Below are 20,432 nucleotides of genomic sequence, written 5' to 3'. Positions count from 1 at the left end.
GCTCAGTTAAGCCTCTGCCTTTGGCTCAGGTGATGATCCCGGGGTCCTGGGTTCCCGGATGGGGCTCCCTGTTCAGCGGGGGGCCTGCTTCTCCCTCTGCCTGCTGCTCGTTCTCTCTCTCTCTCTCTCAAATAAATAAAATTTAAAAAAAATCTTTAAAAAAATAAATGCTGGATAAAGGAATGAGTTCCCAGGAAATCCTGGGGCGGTCAGAAATGAATGAGCCTTCAGGAGTCTGATGGAGCCGCCGCCTCGGGTTTGTCTAAGATGCTGTTGGCTGAGCCAACGCCGAGCTGGTTTGCCCTCTACGGGCGAGGGCGGCGGCGAGCGCGTACCTCTCACAGTTGTGCCCGGTGCTGTAGTCCTGGCAGCTCAAGCACGCCCCCGTCCCTGGGTCGCAGTCCTCGGCGTGTCCGTTACACTGGCAGGGCTGGCAGCTGGGGAAGCCCCAGTAGCCGGGCAGGCAGCGGTCGCACTGCCGAGCGTACACGCCCTGGAAGCAGTGGCACTGGCCGGTGACAGGGTGGCAGGAGGCGCTGACGGACCCTTGCAGGTGGCACTCACATGCTGGAGAGACAGGCAGCGGTGGAGCCGCCTTGAGAGACTCATTAAACGCAGACACGCCCCAGACAGAAGCACCCCCACCCCCGACCCCCACTGGGCCCCACGCAGAATGTTCGCTGGAGGCTCAGCTCAGGAGGCAAAGCCCCACGTCCCAAAGCCGTGGGACCCACACCGGTGGGTCTCAGATTGATCTCCCCGGGTACAATCCCCATAGACCTACGTTTGCATCCATTGGGGCCGAAGCCAAAAGTGCCAGGAGCACATCTGTCGCAGGTTCTCCCAGCCACGTTGGGCCGGCAGCGGCACTGGCCTCCGTTGGGGTCACAGACAGAACTTAGGGAGCCCTGGGGGTCGCACTCACAAGCTGCAGGGAGGGAGAGAGGTCAGAAGCTGCGACACGCCAACTGGCCCTCATCCTCCCCCCTTGACTAGCTCGGCTTATTCAGAATTCCCAGTGAAAACAATGTCATCGCTCTGATGAGTGGGAGGGAAGCGACAGGGGACGGAGCTGCCGGATAAAAGCAGTTTTCCTCGGAAGGAGATCATCAGGGCTTTCTTCCCTTGCCTTCAAAGCTCAAGTGGCACGGACCCTTAGACAAAAGTCCGGCGACCTTGGAAGTGGTCTGACCTCTCAAGGCGAAAGTCTGCTGCTGCTCCCTGGTGCCATCCCAACTCCCCACCTGCCTACGGGATGCATATCCTCATGGCTTTACCCCCAGGCACTCTTGTGATTGCATTAAAAAAGTTTTATTTAAATTCAATTTAGTTAACATATAGTGCATTAGTGACTGGGGTATTATTCATCAGTTGTATATAAGGCCCAGTGCTCACATCAGGTGCCCTCCTCAATGCCCATCACCCAGTCACCCCATGCCCCCATCCACCTCCCTTCCAGCAACCCTCAGTTTGTTCCCTATGGTCAAGAATCTCTTATGGTTTGTCTCCCTCTATGTTTTCATCTTATTTTTCCTTCCCTTCCCTTATGTGGTTGCATTTTCAATGGGGCGCCATCACTAAAATATTCTTTACAGATGAAAAAGACAAACCTCTTGCTGCCTGCCCACACAGAACTACAGGGCATGCCTTCCAATGTACCTTGTGGTGCCTTACTACTCTTGGCCCCAACAAAGGAGGGCCAGGGACACTTACCCAGGCCTGACTGGTGTAACAGGGTAGAAATACTGAAGATTATGTTTCTGCATACGTCCGTCATTGGTGTTTTCACAACGCTTCTGCTATTCTCCAGACATCTGTATCTCTGAAAGGTTTCCCAGGCACTGTTGGTGACCAACCCGTCCCCTGATCCTCCTACAGTGAAGATGTCCAGTGACTTACAGAACGGCATGAGAACTAGCTGTGAAGAATCAAGAACAACAGCAAAGCGCTCTTACGGTGGGGCCTCAACCAGAGCCAAGCAAACACATCAAAGCCCTCAATCCTACTTTGACTCTGGAACAGAAAAAAATCCGACTCATTCAATATAGTGAAAACATTTTCATTCTTAAATATCCTTGCCAGAAAATGTTTAGATATACCTTACATAGTCTGGTGGCTTTTGAAATGCCATTTTTAAAGATACTTTTCTTTTTTAAAAGATTTTATTTATTCATGAGAGACACAGAGAAGAGAGGCAGAGACACAGGCAGAGGGAGAAGCAGGCTCCCCGAGAGGAGCCCGATGCGGGACTCGATCCTGGGACTCCAGGATCACGACCTGAGCCAAAGGTACACGCTCAACTGCTGAGCCACCCCAGGCATCCCGATACTTTTTTATTTTCATCAATGATCAGCTTGAGTACATCCTTTGCAGAAGGTAGTTTTTGTTAAAATAAATAAGCCACGTGGCTCTGGAGGCAAGAGAAGATGATTGTGCCTATCCTCTCCATATCACCCCTCCATAAAACCCTCTAAGGAAAATGAATACTCTCTGCCCAGCCTTCCCCCCACGACCTGCAGCAATGACCTTCCACTTACGGAATCGATGAGCGTGTAGGGACTCTCCACGTCGCTATCGGAGGAGGTGTACTGGGGCAGCTCCAACCTCACTGTGTAGTTCACACCCTTCTCAAAGCACACGGGGCGTGGAAGGACCACATACCTGTCCCCAAATAAGAGGGAAAAATACCAACACAAAGTCAACTTGTAGGTATCCAATCAATCCCTCCCTCCCTGGGATCCCTGGGTGGCGCAGTGGTTTGGCGCCTGCCTTTGGCCCAGGGCGCTATCCTGGAGACCCAGGATCGAATCCCACGTCGGGCTCCCAGTGCATGGAGCCTGCTTCTCCCTCTGCCTGTGTCTCTGCCTCTCTCTCGCTCTGGGTGTGACTATCATAAATTAAAAAAAAAAAAAAAATCCCTCCCTCCCTCCCTCCATCAAAGCTCTACGCAGACCAATGCAAAGGAAGAAAAGGCAATGGCCCGTGTTTGGCTCGGGCTCCGAAACGGTAACTGGACGACTCACAAGGCAAGGTACCAGGAAAAAAAAAAAAAAAGATAATAATTTGCATATTCGTTTTATGAGCTGCAACCCAGCATCACACTGACCTTGAGCCAGGCGATAAGGACACCACCTGGTTGTCATCATCGGGAATCGTGTTACCACATCGGCTGCTGGTTGGGATCTTTCCAGGTCGCTGCACTATGATGACAGCTTTTTCCCAGCGGTCGGGTAGCTGGAGTAAGCAACAAACCATCAGAGGAGCATCGGCGCTGGCCCGCTGCTGCCCAACTGTTTATAAAGACCTCTCCCGATCGGTCACTTGCCAAGTTTAAATGAAAAACACTCGCTTGCATTTCCCTTCGCTCTTTCCAATTTCCTCTGCTCTTGCCCTAGCCCCCAGCCCTAGTCCCCTCTCACCTGGACACTGGACAGCCTTTCCTGCTGTCCGTGCCTCTCCCAATCCCCTCCTGGGCAGTCAGGAAACACAGCTCCAATCAGGACAATCCCCTACTCAAAACCCTACTAATGCCCATGGCCAGGCTCATGGGCTGACCCCAGCATTCTGGCCAACGGCATCTCCAACTGTGTCCTTAGCTAGCTCTAAGGAAGCACTCTCAACACACTCTCCCTTCTCTGCTCAAGTCATTCCTTGGTTCCTTTTGCAGTGAAATTCCATCTGTTTGAAGGCCTAGAACTCATTCTTTTCGGGACATTGTGGCAGCGTCAGGCACTGCTGGGCTGATGTGAACCTTTCCGTCTTCCAGGACTCTCTACATCCCTGCTCTTGCCCTGGCCACCTTCGGCTTTTGGGGCACATCTGAGCCTGGGCCGTGTGGGCCATGAGATCAAGCCGAGGGTCTGACACATTCTCATCTCAGCAATGCCCAGAGCCTAATGAGGGATCACTCAAGGTTCGCAAAACTGAACTTGGGAAAAATGTACATTTTTGCTTCCACGGGGGCTACAAAGTCAGAAAGGTTCCTCTGTTCTCACGCAAATTTCAAAAAATGGTGTCCCTGAGAAGAAGATATTTCTACCACCCTCAGTAGCCCATGGAAGGTTTACCTGTGGTTCGTAGCGAATTAAGATGTCATACTCCATGGAATATGGTATGTTGTCGATGAAAAACTCCAGATAAGCCCCTTCGGGCACTCGGACGAAGCCCGGTCCGGTCCAGGAAGGAATGCGGTCCTGGATGTACTGCCGCTCCACGATGCTCACCCCCTGAGGACAAGGCGGACAGTAGCTATGCTTTACTTGGAATGGAATTCAAGGAAATGTAGCAGTTACAGAAATCTGAAATCACCCTAAGGTCCAAACTACAGCCATGAATACCTATTTTCTGCAGTCACATTTTCTCCGTAGAGTGTACAAGTTTTTGATGTATAAAGAGGAAACTGGTTTCTTTTGGTTTTGTGGTTGGGGTAGTCTTGAGACACTGGAGATGGGACCCAAAGCCATGGGCGACGCCCTCTATGATATAACCAGGAATGAGCATAAAGGAAGGAGAGAGAACGTCTCAAATGCTTTGGAAGCAAGCCGAGAAGTGACGAGCTATTTCCCAGATCTTCTACAAGCCTAGTCCAGTATCTAGTGGATGTGTTTGCCTTTCTCTCTGGCATTCATTCCAAACCTCAAGTACGAGTGAAGGAACCCCACCATCAGGAGTGCTCACTGAGGGGTTCATTCTGATGGTCACTGAGGCTGAAGATGGATCAGTTTTGGTCAACTCAAGCACGCCTTCGGGTTTGTTCACAGGATCATGTGAAACCACTGTGGTCAGCCACTTCCGAAGACCAAGTCTTTCATTCTCCATATGTATGGGCATTCGGCTCAGCCCTTCAAGAGCTGGAATCCACATTACCCTGCCCTTAGACCTGGTCTGGCCTTGAGACTTCAGAACCACAGAATGTGAAAAAATGAGCTTCTGAAACTTCTGAGCCCAGGCTTGAAGAGACCTGGCGGTTTCTCTTTCCTCCTTCTTGGAAGCCAGACACCGTGTAAGAAGTCTCAGTGTCCTGACTCCACCATGCTGTTGGGAAGCTCAAGCAGCTGCTTGGGGTTGCAGGTATGTGGGGGGAACTGCCCAGCCAGCCTCCAGCTGTTTCAGCCACCCCAGCTGATGTGCCAGGCATCCCTCTAAAGCCACTACATTTTGGGATGGCTGATTTCACAGCAACAGACAACTGAAACAATGTCCCCTCTGAGCATTTACCATCCTAGATCAACAACAGCTTTGGAGTAGAAGTAGAGGAATGGAAGTACGAAAAACAAATACTCCCCCATCCCACGCCCCCAAAGCCTCACTAGTGAATGTTCCAAAGTCTCTTTGTGAGTTATAGATTGACTTAGCTCTAAATAGGACTGTTCTCAGGAAGGCACGGTCCGATCCTGTCATTGACAAGAGCTGGAAAAATGCTTTTTAAACCGTCTCTTTACAAAACGAGTATATGCCATGACTATCCCCCAAACACGGCTTTGCCCATCTCCCCGGCAACCCCCGACTTACAGGCCCAAAGTTGGCTTCTTCTGCTTCATAGATGTAGTGATCCAAGGTGGTGAAGTAGTAACCAGGTTCCACTTCGTTGCACTGACGCCCGATCACGTGGGGTCGGCACACACACTGGCCTGACTCCGCTGAGCAGCTGCGGGGGGGCGGCACAAAGCCAGGTCAGCTGGGCCCCCATGTTTGTAAATGAGCCCCCTTGACACAGTTCTACATTTTCCACCATATATTAAATGGGTGAAATAGGTAGAGCTTTCCTATTTCCTTCAGAAAATAAGTATGTGGGGAAAAAATCCTGCCTGTGAATTAATCACCCACTCTGGAGTTGAAAGCTCCCCCATGACCTGGTCATTTTGATTTCATCTGGCTTGTCTTTCTTCCCTATGCTCCATCCACACCAGACTGAGGTTTTCTGTGGATACCACCAGTGTTCTTGCTTCAATGTCTTAGATCTTTTGCCTGATTTCCAACTGTGACCCCTTTTTCTCCTGGGCCTCAGACCCAAAGATCCAGCTCCCAGAAGGATGGCTGTGACCTAGCTGTCCTCAAGGTTAAGGACAGATCCCAACAGGCAACACTCAATCCTTCTCATGTTCTCTGCTGGGAAGAGGACCCTGGCAGCCACTAAGTTGACCAAGTCAGAAAGCTAGATTCTTCTTGAGTCTTTCGCATCTAATCAGGAACCCAGTTCTATAATTTCACAGCCTAGAAGGACAAGAGTGTCCTCGTCCTCCTCCTTTCTGCTGGAGATGCTACACCTTTCTTTGCACATTCCCAGCAAAATCAGTTCCACCCTTCTCATCCGTGTCCTTGTTGCAGGTCTTCCCATTTCCCAACCTAAACCGCCACCGGCCACACAGCTGCCCGAAGGACCTCTCCGAGATGCACTGACCATATCACTTCCCGGCCTTGGGCAGATGCACCAGGCTTTCCACAGTCTCGCTCCTTCTCTACCTTTCCAGCTCCATCTCCCCCCTCACTTCTCCAACCACATGGGACTGTTAAAATTTCTCCCAGGGGCAGGGCGATTCATGATGCCTTCCCTTGGCTTATGTTGTTCTGCAGCCTGGAACACCCCTGTCCCTTATTCACCCAGCAAAGGGCCACCTATTCTTTCAAGATTTGGCTCCCAAAGGACTCCTGCCGTGACATATCCCTCACCACCCTCACAGAATGAACCACCTTCCCTTCATGCCTCCACCTCTCCACAGGAGAAACGACGCGGTCACAACATGTACAACCAAGTGTGTCACATAGTAGGTGCTCACGAAAGCTGAGGAGGCCCTGGGTCTTCAAACCCTACTGGTCATTCAGAGCCCCAGCCAACGTTCATCCCTCTCATGGAGTCTCGTTTGATTCCTGCTATTCTCAAGTGGGGCTTTCCGAGGCCTCTGCTGTTCTTTATTTGTACTGTTAAGACATTTATTGCTTTCTCTCTTGTAGTATAACTACTGGCAGACTCATCTGACCCCCTACAAGGTGGCAAATTGCTTAAAAGCTTGGACTGGGGGACACGGGGGTGGCTCAGTAGTTGAGCATCTGCCTTTGGCTCAGGGTGTGACTCCAGGGTGCTGGGATCAAGTTCCGTTATCAGGCTCCCTACAGGGAGCCTGCTTCTCCCTCTGCCTATGTCTCTGCCTCTCATGAGTAAATAAATATTAAAAAAAAAAAAAACCCACTCCCAGAGGTCAAATTTTTCCTCATCCCAAAGTTCACTGTGAACCAAGTACTCGGGGTAAGTTATAATCCTAGGAAGATGGAACGCCCAACGCCCTGGGGGTTTCTTAGCACTGCCCCCCACAGCCCTGCCACGATCCCCTGGAATCTTCTTCCTGCAGATCACACGAATGGTTCCCACCACACAGGGATACGAGCGCTTCATATCCTGTAGCCACCTCCAGAGGAGGAACGCTCATTGCAGGTGGGATCTGGCCCTCTTTGGGCCCAGCCCACCAACAAAAGCCATTTTTAGAAACCCAGGCATCAGACATCACATCATATGGACAAGAGAAAAATCCTTCCTTGCTCCCCAGCCAACGTTTACTGAGGGAATGCATGAGTAAAACACGAGCCATCAAAGAAGAAAACATGCCATGACTAGAGAGCAAGCAAATGAAGGTGAGGATAAAGACACCTGATTCATAATTCTGAGGATGAAACAACTCATGAGAAGCTGATTATGTGAAAAGGAGTCCCTATAACATCAGCCCTGGCGACAAGGCCTCTTTGTGTCCACAGTCGCCAGGTGCTGTCTCTGGCAGGCTGGCTCCACTTGGAACCACCTCCTTTAGTGGATGCATTCTTGGGGCTCCCCCCACCCCAACCCTGCACACCAAAGCTCTGGCCCTGACTCCGCTGTGCCTTACCTGTGTGTTTCCAGCCATGAAGGCGACATTCCCCTGGCTGGCCCGCTTGTCACCTCTGTCTCACATTTGTCCCAAACTGCTTGTCGCCTCTCACACTGACATTCCTTCAGCTCTTCTATTTCAGTCACATCTAAAATTCTTCTGATTTGGGGTGAGACATGACCTTTCCTGTCCTTCATTTCATCCTCAATACCCAAGTCTTAATTCAAGATGTCTCTTCACTCAGCAGTGTCCTCTCATGGTCACTGCCACTGCCACAGTCCAGCGTGTCGTCACGCCACACCTGTCACTCTAACGGCCTCCCACACTGACCTCCCGGGCTCTCCCGGCTGCCCCATCCATCCTGCCAGCCATCACCAACCCAGTCTTCCCCCAGCACTGCCTTTAGCATTTCATCAAAACCCACAACCATTTCCTCTCTGATTTTATCGAGTTGTGATGCCCCTGCCTGGTTGCCAGCAGCCTCTATGCCCCATCCTCTGAAAACCACTGCTGCTCTTTCTAGTGCCTGCCCTCTGCTTTCTGATGAGCCACACTGCTCCCCCTCTTTCGCAAATATTGATTGAACAAATACTAGCCCTGGACGTTGTGCTTCCTGCTGTCAGTACTCTCACATGTTAGTCCATTGTCAATTTTCCTCTGAACCAATCTTTACTTCCTTGGTAAGTCCATTATTCTGAAATGATATGGAGAAAGAATGATGGGGGGAAATAGTCCCTGCCCTAAAGAGCTTACCATCTACCTGGGGAGATAAACAGGAGAGCAACTGACCACTGACCAGCAACAAAGCAAAAATGCAGCGAGTGGTGAAACAGAGCTACGAGTGAGGTATTCAGGCTACAGAGGAAGCCACTTGTTCACTTGGTTGGGAGACTAAGGAGGGGATCATAGAAAGCCATGCTCCGAAGGTGACAGGATCGAGACAGGCAGAGAGACGACAGCAATGACAGGTGCAAAGAAGGGTCATGGAGGAATGTGAGTGGAGCCGGTCACGGTCTGACTAGGTCTTGACCATGTGCTGCACTCACTCCATCTCTGGGGCTTTGCCCATCTTCCTTCTCCCTTGTAGAAGGCCCTCCTGCCCCTCGTCACACCTCTCAAACCTCTGTCTCAGCTAAATCCTACCTCCTCCATAGTGCGACAAAAGATGACATGTAATTATCCTCCCTGTGTTCAAGTAAAAATCCTATCACATAGAAATGGTACACTCGACAAGTTTATATGTCCCCCCGCCCCCATACCACCAAATTTCCGTGTAGTTAGATACAGATTCCATTTGCTGGATCAATAAGGTACGTTAATGACATAAAGACAAAGGGCCTGGGGCAGGCAGAAAAATGGCCCGCAAAGATGTCCCACCCTCAACCCCAAATCTGTGGATATGTTCATATGGCACCAGGGGGTTTGCTGACATGATTGAGATTTAGGATCTTGAGATGCGGTTTCTCAATCAAACCGCATGGTTTCTTAAAAGTAGAAAAGGCAAACAGAGAAGTGGGTCAGAGAGATGTGACTCGAGGAGGGTCTGACTCACATTGTTGGCTTTGATGATGGAAGCTATGAGTCAAGGGATGCAGGCAGCCTATGGAAGCTGAGAATGGCCCCTTGCTGACAGCCAGGGAGATATCAAGAACCTTGTCCTACAACCGAAAGCAACTAAATTCTGCAGATTGTGCCGATGACACAAATGGGCAGGAAACAGATTCTCCCCGAGGGCCTTCAGATAGAAACACAGGCCTACCAACATCTTGATTTTATTCCAGTGACCCGGGCTGTGTCTGACACATAGGAGTCTAAGATAATAACCTTGTGTCGCTTTAGGTCACTAAATTGCAGTAACTTACTATGCCTGCAATAGAAAACTAATACAAGCTCTATTTGTTTTTTTTTTTCAACGAGTAAAGGCCAAGATTTTTAAATACACAGGTTTCCCATAAATGCAGACATTAGCCATTTATTTAACAAATATTCTATCAGAAGGGAAATTTTAAGTAGTGATAAGCAGAGAAAATACCCTATAGTTTCAACTTTTCTCTATCACTAGGAAATTAGCACCCAAAAAAGGGGGAAAAAAGATCATGAGAGCTACGACCCTGTTCAACACTGGTATCTCTTCCATACTTCTGATTACAAACAAAAATTGGTTCCACGCTGATCAACGCCACTGATTTTGTCCAGGGTAGCTTCCCTGCCAAGCCTCTGGCCAATTAGGATACTTTCTTAAATGACTTCTATAATCTTTACAAATCCAGCCATCATAGTAACTAGCAACAGGTTGGATACTATTATCATTCACTACAGTGATAGAAATACAGATTAGGGATGCCTGGGTGGCTCAGCAGTTGGGTGTCTGCCTTCGGCCCAGGGCGCAACCTGGAGACCCAGGATTGAGTCCCACATGGGGCTCCCTGCATGGAGCCTCCCTCTGCCTATGTCTCTGCCCCACCCCCACTCTGTGTGTCTCTCATGAATAAATAAATAAAATCTTAAAAAAAAAAAAGAAATACAGATTAACTTCTCCTCTGGTTCCCAAGTTAAATAAATTTCCAAAGAATAAATGGAACACCTAGAAGGCCCACAAAGCTGAGTATGAAGAGAGACACAAAAACAAATAAGACTCAATCCCCGTCCAGGGACCTTTTAAAATACCAACAGCGATAATACAGAGCAGAATTAAATGAGTAGTAAAAGAGATCCAGAAAGAATGTGTTGCTGAAATGTCCAGGGAAAGCTGGGGACTTCAGTCCCTAAAGCAGAAATCTTCAAAAGGGTGGTAGGCTTCAAGCCAGACACCCAAGTTCTAAATTTAATTGATGCAATAATTTTGAAGGATGCTATAAAGTTGTTCGTGTTTTTCAGTGTTTTCAAGCATTTACAAGTACATTTCCCTAGCAACCATTCTGATTTATTTATTAAAGCAGGTTCCTGACGAGGCAAAGCTTCATTAGCCTGGCTTAAGTCACATTATGTAAATTAGCGCTTACTTCTCTAAAATACTCCAAAATTCAGATTACCTGTCAACATAATAGACATGGATTACTAAGCTTTTATTCTACAAGAATCCGTTCGGCTCATTACACAAAACGCTTTAAAACTTCTTCCACTTTGCACGCTTTTTACACTTGATTCTGTTCCTGGCCCAAAGTACCTCAGGAATGTCTCAGATCACATCTAGAGTTTGCCTGTCCAAAGAAGCACAGGTTTTGGGTTTGTTTGTTTTTTTACATCATAAATATTTCTATTTCTCAAATTCTTTTACCTGATCAACATTCATACCATCAATACTATGTACCCAACGCAGAGCAAAGGAATAACATCAGATAGAAGATATTTATGCATGATTGCAACAAATCAATCATTCACCAAGAATCTCCCAAGTGCCCACTATGCACCAAGCATTCTTCTAGTAGAATCGGTGCTTTGGAAGCCTTCGTTAGAGCCTCTGTTACCCTATGGGACTCCTAGAAAAGGTTCTCATTGAGGAAAACTGAAAATGATCATTACCAAACACTGCAGAGTCACAGGAGTAGAGAAATCTGTAAAGGTTCTTTTTCTCCCCCACCAATAATGCCAAGAGATAGGGTATCTCCTCAATCTTGCTAGGAAGATCAAATTATCTGCTTTAAAATCTTCACTACAACTTTTTACTTCCCAAACTTGCTTAGCACACCCTGATTTCTATAGATTCCTGCAGGAGAAAGAGGGATAGGTCAGGGGCTCTGTATGGGCAGATTTAAAGACAGGAAGCATGTGTGGAATAGGGAAACGGACATAGGGAGGGTGAGTAGCAGAAACCATTTAGGGTAGAGGCCCATAGGACACTCCTGAGTTTATGATGTCATTTGGAGAACCGTGTATGCACTCTCACCTAATCAAGGATTTTAGGAAGGAGGACGGCTCTGCATTGAGCAAGCGATTACCAAAGGAAGCAGCAGGTGTGCTGGGATTCACAAAGGAAAGTTGGAGAAGCGATTCCAGAAGCTGACTAGCAGCCTGTCTTCCCTGCTTTTATGGAACTGTCCTTACTTCCTCCCCTCTGGAGGGGTTTTCTAAGAACAGAAATTCACCCTGGAGTTCCAGAGGCTACACGCTGTACTGAGATACTGTGACATCTGGAATAAAAACCCCAATCCGGAGGCCAAAGAGAACATGTTCTTGCTGCCTCCAATCCCGTTCCTTCCCAGCAGACTACTGTGGTGTTGGGAAAGAACCTTGTGAGAGTCAGCTCTTTTTTAGTACATGGTGCTTGCTTGATGGATTCAGCTTGCTGTCTCAGGGGAGAGTCAGGCCACAAGGAAACATCTGCCTATTGCCTCAGCAGCCACTTAGACGGTCTCTACCAGATGTTCTCAGTCTGACCCGGTTACAAACAGAGAGTGAAATTCTCTTGGACTCCAAGGTGGCTAATTTAACTCCCACTAATCTAACCTCTTGCCAAACGTGTACCGGGATCGATCTGTGGTACAGCCTCACGTCTCATCTATTCAGGGAATGCCAACCGGTTTCAATAATTAAACACGATTTTGTGCAGTTTCATTAAATAAACTTGGAAGTTGAAAAAAAAAAAAGGAAGAAAATGAAAAGATTCTTAACACAAATAGAAATGGGAGTTTGTTTTCCATCTTTTATTTCATTTTTTAAAGTAATTTATTATTTTTATAAGTAGACCCCACACCCAACGTGGGGCTCAAACTCATGACCCCGAAGTCAAGAGTCACACGCTCTACTGACTGAGTGAGCCAGGTGCCCCTCATTTTCCATCTTTTAGATTGGTAAAAGATAAAATGAGGATACTAAGTGCTGGTGGGATAGAGAGAGGTGCTTTTGTAACCAAGTGGTAAGAAAATAAACTAGCATTAATCTGTCTGGAGAATAATCTGGCAATCTCTATAAAAAAAATAGTGCATATGTGCTTTGACTTAGCAGTTCCATCTTGGAAGCCTCATCTACCCAAAAAACTAGAAATAAATGGTGGCACTTCTATATGATGAAATCTTCCTCCCCCACCCAAAAAAAGAGGTAGATGTATACATGCTATGAAAAAGAAAGAAACACATGAATACATGTTGAAATGAAGAAAGAGTTCCAGATAATAAGCAAGCTTGCAGAACAGTGTGCATACGTGGATTACTCTGATTTTCAAAAACTGTCAATAAAGCTAAATGGGAAATCATAGGCTTTTTCATGTGTGTACTCGTTAGGCTTCTTCTTCTTTTTTTTTTTTTTTAAACCTGTTACTTAAAAAGAAATGAGAGGATGGGACACCTGGGTGGCTCAGTGGTTGAGCATCTGCCTTCGGCTCAGGCTGTGACCCTGGGGTCCTGGGATTGAGCCCTGCATCAGGCTCCCCGCAGGGAGCCTGCTTCTCCCTCTGCCTGTGTCTCTGCCTCCCTCTCTGTGTCTCACATAAATGAATAAATAAATAAAAATCTTTAAAAAAAGTAAAAAGGAGAAGAAAGAAATGATAAGTTTTGATAGGTATTCTGAGTGTTATTATTAATTCATAGAATATGAGAAATCGCTAATGGTGGTATTTGTTAGCAGTGGATTCTGGGTGGGAGAAAGGGCAGGGAACCTGTCTTAACTGCTGGATTTTTTTTTTTTTTTTTTAATGGGCATACACTGTTTCCATAATCTAAAAAATACCATAAAGTACAAAACAACAGCAGCACTTTTAAAAAGCAAGACCAAGAAACATAAACACAGTTGGAGTCTTCAAAGCAAACTCTTGGAATGACTCAGTCTTTGAAAACATTAAGACCACAGGTGAGCTAAAGATGAATGTACTCAGCGCCTCTTCTTCAGAGACACTGGGTGTCGTGTTTCTCCTGGAGGTCAGGAGGGCTCTCCTTGGGGACTGAGCACAAGAGTGTAAGTGTGGCTTCACTCACCTGTTGTTCAAGGCTCCTCCAAGGTCACAGTCACAAGGCCGACATCCATCCAAATCATTGCTTAAGCCCCAGTGCTCTGGCTGCAGAACAAAAGATTTCACATCTAAAGGTGGGTTCCTGTCATGACACAATAGTCTCAACAAGAAACAAGTTACAGCGTGTCTTGCTTGTTCCACTGAAGGAACGTGCTTATGTACTGTGCAAGCAGAAAGCCAACAAGGGGAACGAGTACGAGTATTCTGAACGAAAACCCAGGCGGCAGGTCACGGGGGGGGGGGGTGGGGGGGGTGGGGGGGGGTGGGTGTCCTAATCACCCAAGGCCAGATCAGAGGAGCTTCTCTTCCAAGCAAATAGCCTTTGTCCAAAAGTTAATAGGAGCCAGCAGCTAAGATGCCAATTTTCTTCATTAGAAGTACTGTGGCAGTAAGAGAGTTTTGGCAAATATTTGGCAGGCCTTTAAATGTTCCCTGAGTTCAGCCTGTCAGACACCCCATAAGCAAAGCACTTCAAAGGATTTATCTACGTCTAAACAGCATAAAGCAAGCATTTTCACAAATGAAAGGCGAGCAGATCACTGAATCATGACAGCACTGGAGGTGGAAATAAAAAGAAATAGGACAGAAGCTATACAGGGGAGAGGATGGCTCTGTACTTCGACAAACTTGTATTTACTCAGGAGCAGATAAAATGAGGGGTGCTGATTGATTGATTTTTTAAGATTTTATTTATTTATTCATGAGAGACACACAGAGAGAGAGAGAGAGAGGCAGGGACACAGGCAGAGGGAGAAGCAGGCTCCCTGCGGGGAGCCCAATGTGGGACTCGAACCCAGGACTCCAGGATCACGCCTTGAGCCGAAGGCAGGCGCTCAGCCGCTGAGCCACGCAGGTGTCCCAAGGCATGCTGATTTAAATCAGACTTCCAGAAATTTATGTTAGGACTCTCTCTGGACATATGCAAATATACATATTTACAGGTCATAATAGAAACATAATTTGGGGTCAGTGGACCCCCCTCTCACAGATTATAAAGGAAATCACAAGAATGTTATAAAAGATACAGGGTAATTGTTAAAATTACTCTTGTGATTACCCAGGATCACTACAGTGAACTTTTTGGTGTATTTCCTTCCAGATTTTGTTCTTCTTGATGAAATTTTTTCCTACACAATCAAGATACTACTCACATCCTGTTGTTTTTTTTTTTTTATATATATATACACTGGCATAAGCCTTTCCTCACATTATTGTCATTTTCAATGGCAACCAAATACCACACCATGCAGAAGCCCCCAAATTTACTTAACTATTTTCCCCACCATTGCTTCAAAGTTTTTTGGCTATGATTAGTATGAGATGCAATGAATCTTCTGCTGAATACATCTTTGTCCAATTTTCTGCTTATTTCATTAGGAAAGATTCCCAGAAGTGGGATTACTGGGTCAAAGGGTATGCGCATTTCTACAGGCTACTGATAACATACTTCCAAAATGCTTTTTTTTGCCAAGTATGAGCCAATGTGCATTTCCATCAGCAGCTTAGAAGACCAGTCCCTCTTTATGTCCTAATAGCCAGCCCCATTTTTAAAAATGTGTTGATTTTGTCTTTAAAAATGGTATTTTGCTGTGGTTTTATTTTACAATTCTAACAGCGATGGCGAACATCTTGCCGAAAGTATTCATTAGTAATTCTTTTGTGAGTCGTTTGCGTCTTTTAACATTTACACATAAGGGTGACGGTAGACTCTACAATACTCAACGTGTCCCATTCACAAACCACCCATCCTGGGTAATTAGGATCCACTTACCAGACACTGGTCACAATGCTGTCCTGTCACCAGACGCTTACAGTAGCAGTAACCGGTCTCAGAATCACAAGGATTCCCACCAGGGATGGTTCCCAGAGGATTGCAAGCACAAGCTTCATTAAAGATAAAATGAAGTAAAGAAACACAAGACAAGTGAGTGCAAGGGGGAGTCCGGATTTAGAAGTGCAGACTACACTGGGAACTGCGTACACGAGAACTCCCCAACACTTTCACGGATGTACTCACATCGACAACCGAATGGATCCTCAGCACTTAAACCGTAGAAGCCTTCTTTGCAAATTTCACAATGTTCCCCTTCCACGTGTAATTTACACCGGCACTGACCAGCAATGAGGCCGGTGGAAAAATCAGTGTGACCGTCACAGACTCCCTCGTTCTGAGATCCAGCTGGGTCACAGGTACACCCTAAGAAAAAAAGCACCAGGTAACAATGTGTGTGTTTGTATAAACACATATGGCCCCTTCACCCACATGTCCCAGAAATAGACGAAAGAAGACAAGACTGCCAGGTCCTGCTTCTTCTGCCAGCATCCTACACAGCACTTAAAATAAAGCTGAGTAGGGCACCTGGGTGGCTCAGTCGGTTAAGTGTCTGCCTTCGGCTCAGGTCATGATCCCAGGGTTCTGGGATCAAGACCCACACTGAGCTCCCTGCTCAGCGGGGGTCTGCTTCTCCCTCTCCCTCTGCCCCTCCTCCCTACTCGTGTGCTCTTTCTTTCTCTCTCACTCTCTCTCAAATAAATAAATAAAATATTTTAAAAAATGAATAAAGCTGATGCTCGGGAGTCCCAAGAGAAAGATGGTGACCATCTGACTACTCAAATAGGCCCCACGTCATGACATCTCCCCACGTACGTTCACAGAGGTTAGGGTCTCGGACGTCTCTCTCCGGATGCTGGAAGTAAAACGGCTTGCACTGCTCACAGTTGCGTCCCATCGTGTTATGCTGACAGTCATCACACACCCCTCCAGTGACGTTTCCAGTGGCCAAGTACACCGCCATGTCGAAGTGGCACGAACTTGAATGTTCATTGCAGTTACACTCTGTGTGACAAGACCAACGTCAAGAAGAGCCTTTGAAATCTACTTACTAATGGAGGATGGGGTTGCTAGGAAGAAGCTCATTCTGGAAACTAGGGATGAAGTTCAGGCAAAATAGCAACAATTAGGCGCCCATGAAAAAGGACACATCTGCCTGACATCATGTTGGAGACCTTCAAAGCGTGAGCTTTATGAACCACTAATCTGCCCTCTTTGGAAGAGAATGGGCTAAGGAGTAAAAAGTAGGAAACCTCTGGGGAAAGCCCCCTTGGTAGCTTATCAGCAGAAGGCTGCCACCACGTGGAAGATGCCTCTGGGTTCCTTGGGGTAGGACCAGAACATGTCGCTCCAGAGAATCTCCTAGGTGACACATCCTAGAAAAGCCCGTTTGGGCTGCCAGCTTAAAGGAACATGGTGTGAAGGCCTGATCCTCTTCCTCTCCATTCCCACCAGCACACTCGACCGGGCTCTTGAGTGAGAATTAAGGTCTGCTGAACAGCCATCTGGCAGCCTTCTGGGCGCACTCTGACCACCAGGCAGTCCCCATGGTCAACTTGGCTTTAATATCATCTCGCTCTCTGCTCAGCGACACATGTGGGCTCTTGTCTTCTCAAAATGGCTCAGCCCTCCCAGGGGCTCTGCAATCTAGCCTCCTCTGTCTCCACCTACAACACAACCTCCCATAGAATGGGGCTGGGTAGTATCCATTGACGCATCGTTGGTGCCTCGCAGAGGACTGTCCTTGACACACTGGTTGAATTAAACCTTGGAATCAGGGATGCCTGGGTGGCCCAGTGGTTGAGCGTCTGCCTTTGACTCAGGGCATGACCCTGGGGGGTCCTGGAATTGAGTCCTGCATCGGGCTCCCCTTAGGGAGTGCTTTACCCTCGGCCTGTGTCTCTGCCTCTCTTTCTGTGTCTCTCATGAATGAATAAAATCTTTTACAAAATTAAATAAATAAACCTTGGAATCATTTCCCACTGTAGACTCTGTGTTGGTCATGAGACCATCCTTGGGGCCTTATGCTCTGTGCAGTTCTCCTTATCTGAACTCCTTTCCCTTTACCCACCCTCTTTCCCTCCTGCCTCCTCCCACCCCTTTCTTCTTACCTAAGCAATCTTAGCTATCATCAAAGGCTGCTGGGTGGTACTTACAAACAATCCTTGATCACACCAGCCCTCACTGGTTTCTGAACTTTTAGAACAGTCCTCCGTGGGGGAAGGGGCAGGCATGCTGCTGCCCAGAGGGGGAGAGGGGGGGCGGGGATGGCAGGGGACAGTTTCAAACTGCACCTGTGCCCAGAGAATACCCTGGGGCTGGCTGGCTGGAAGCATGCCAAGGGCTTTAGCCAGGCTGGGCAGAAACAAGGCCAAAAACTCTTGCTCCATATTTCTTAGGCCTTAATGGTCTATCATGCCATAGTTTTCTTTCATTTTTCTCTCACCATCATGTTGCCTTCAAGACAGGTACAACGTCAGGGACACATTTCCCACCTTCTACTAAATGTGCCGAACACATGGCTGCTGTTCTGCATACTAACGCTCTCGTTAAACCGAGTAGATATTGGTTTCCTAAGAGTACCTGGGTGAAGCTGGCAGCAGGGTAGTAACTTTTGCAGACTCATGTTTGCAATCAGCAAATGGATACCGGAATCTGAACGGATTCAAAACGTCCCTCTGCTGGAGACTTACTTTTACAGGCATTGCTGTTTCGACCCTCGGCAGGTCTCCAAGGTAAATCGTGGTAGAAATCCATGCACTGCTCACAGTTTAAGCCCTTGGTATTATGCCTACACATGCAGTGTCCGTGAACCTTGAAAGTCAGAAAAAGAGGAGGGAGCAAAGTGAGAGAGATGCTGCTGGCCAGACTTTCTCCATAATCAGTGGGAGATGCAAACCCCTTTGCATGCGGGTCCTCATCTCCAGCTCACCACAATGAGGATTTGTCTTTATTTTGTCCCTCTCAGCAGTGGGCTCTGCCTTTTTGATGGCTCCAACTCCCATCCCTGGGAATGGTTCCTATTATAGGACAGCTGCTCAATACATATTTTATCAAAGTATCAATGAAAAGAAACCCAGATGAACAAAATCAGTCACTTAAGAATTAAAAACCAAAAGAACCAGTTACTTAAGAGTTAAAAAAAAAAAAAAAAACTTTATGCCCCAAAGAAACCTATTTTAAGAGAAATCAGCAAAAGTTCTAATGCAGAATTAAATATACACACACCACCTGGAAACCAACTCCCATCACTGCAAGTTTTACCATCACGCCACCTAAAAGAATGGGTTGTTTGCTTCTTTTGTTTTTTGTCTCCAGGCATAGCACTCCATTGTTTCTCCAACCAAAGCGAGATTCAAAATATTAATCATTTACTATGTTCGCATTTACTTTTTTTTTTCTTTAAGAAAGGAAATATAAAATCTCAGGGGGGAAAAAATATTTTGCTTTATGAAGGGCCCAAGAGGTGCTCTTCTGCATTGCATCTCAGGCAAGATACACCTAAGCCCCAGAGGCAGGTAAAAGATAAATTCTTTTGGTCTCCCAAATATGCGTGTACCTGGGCACCTCACCTTAACACTAGTTTCTATAGAATGGAATTCAGGAACAGGACAGACAGGTCTGCCCTGGACTCACCTTGACAGGAGTGCAGTGAGCAAAGGAGTAAGATCATCTCCTTGCAAGCTAGTTTTACAGAGAATAAAGAGACACTTGCAAAGCACACACCATAGGACTCCACAGGGTCTGAATCAACAACATAATGTTCCATGAGAGCTGTGACAGCGACAGGGCTACAGGACATTAGCTACACGCCAGATTTGTTCTGCTGAAAAATAAACATTATCTACCTAACAGTCTCTGAAAGATGTAGCAACAAGATTACAAGGACACCTCCTCCCTTTAGTCTCTGCTAAAAACACAACTTTATCCATGGCAAGTGTTCTAACTGGAGCAAATGGAAAGCAGAAGTTCAGACAGTTGAATGCACTCAGTCCTGGACCGTCTTAGATGAGGAGTAACAATCTCTGAAAGAGCAAACAGCAAGGAATGAAGACACACTCTTCATCAAGGGAGGCCTAGTGGCTAATAATGGAAAGAACCCAGGGGCAGAGTCCAGAGAGCTCCATTTGAATTTCCATCAGTCACTTCGGGCCCTCTGGTGAGCTAGCTATTTAATTCTTGCTCCCTTCTCACAAGGGAGAAGCTGTGAGTTGAGTAAATCCTGTTTAGCTCTAAAATCCTACAGATCTATAAGAATTACCAGTTCACTTAGAAAGTTGCTAAATACCCTAACTTTATCCATTTGGCAAATCACCCCAATCCCCAATTTTTAGAAGTACATGAACTAACAACACAGCCTAAAAGTGGAAAAAGAATGAAACTAGAAAAAACACATAAAGAAACAAAGCCCATTGGATTCCTAAATCATATCCCATGGTTCCAGGTTCAAATGTCCTGGTTCTCCGTGCTGGGCTGGTCACTTTATGCCTCGTAGCATAAAGAAGGGAATGCTTGTGATGTCTAATCTCCCCTAATGGAAAAGAAGACATGATGGCTATTTAGAAAACTTTTTAAGCCTTATTGACCAAAAAAAAAAAAAAAAAAAAAAGATATATATATATATATATATATATGGTAGCAGCAACTGGCTGCAACAATTTCCAAAAAATTAATTAATTGTCTCTGACACGAGTAGCCCTTATATTCTTCTCATACTCCAAGGAAGTTAGCAAAGAGAAAACCAAACATCAACCACCAGTATGATGCAAAGAGCTAAAAGTCAGTCTGGAAAAATAAAACC

At 46.7% G+C, this 20,432-nt stretch overlaps 1 protein-coding gene across 2 annotated transcripts in view; it reads right to left on the bottom strand.

The window, feature by feature from the left end:
- Positions 1 to 20,432, bottom strand: part of LAMB1 (laminin subunit beta 1) — a 70,604-nt gene that overhangs the window by 31,784 nt on the left and 18,388 nt on the right. For both annotated transcript variants that reach the window (XM_049096700.1, XM_025449562.3), the window contains 12 exons: positions 18,325 to 18,445; positions 16,448 to 16,636; positions 15,818 to 15,997; positions 15,572 to 15,684; positions 13,766 to 13,845; positions 5,512 to 5,647; positions 4,068 to 4,226; positions 3,107 to 3,234; positions 2,538 to 2,661; positions 1,714 to 1,918; positions 785 to 928; positions 336 to 567 (listed from right to left, as the gene is read on the bottom strand). In XM_049096700.1, coding sequence (XP_048952657.1) covers positions 336 to 567; positions 785 to 928; positions 1,714 to 1,918; positions 2,538 to 2,661; positions 3,107 to 3,234; positions 4,068 to 4,226; positions 5,512 to 5,647; positions 13,766 to 13,845; positions 15,572 to 15,684; positions 15,818 to 15,997; positions 16,448 to 16,636; positions 18,325 to 18,445 — 1,811 coding nt within the window. The remainder of the gene's footprint in view (positions 1 to 335; positions 568 to 784; positions 929 to 1,713; positions 1,919 to 2,537; positions 2,662 to 3,106; positions 3,235 to 4,067; positions 4,227 to 5,511; positions 5,648 to 13,765; positions 13,846 to 15,571; positions 15,685 to 15,817; positions 15,998 to 16,447; positions 16,637 to 18,324; positions 18,446 to 20,432) is intronic.

This window comes from Canis lupus, chromosome 18 (assembly GCF_003254725.2).
Source record: "Canis lupus dingo isolate Sandy chromosome 18, ASM325472v2, whole genome shotgun sequence".
In the NCBI taxonomy this organism is placed as follows: domain Eukaryota; kingdom Metazoa; phylum Chordata; class Mammalia; order Carnivora; family Canidae; genus Canis; species Canis lupus.
Note: the sequence above shows the minus strand (reverse complement) of the source record. Positions and strands in the feature narration are given on the sequence as shown.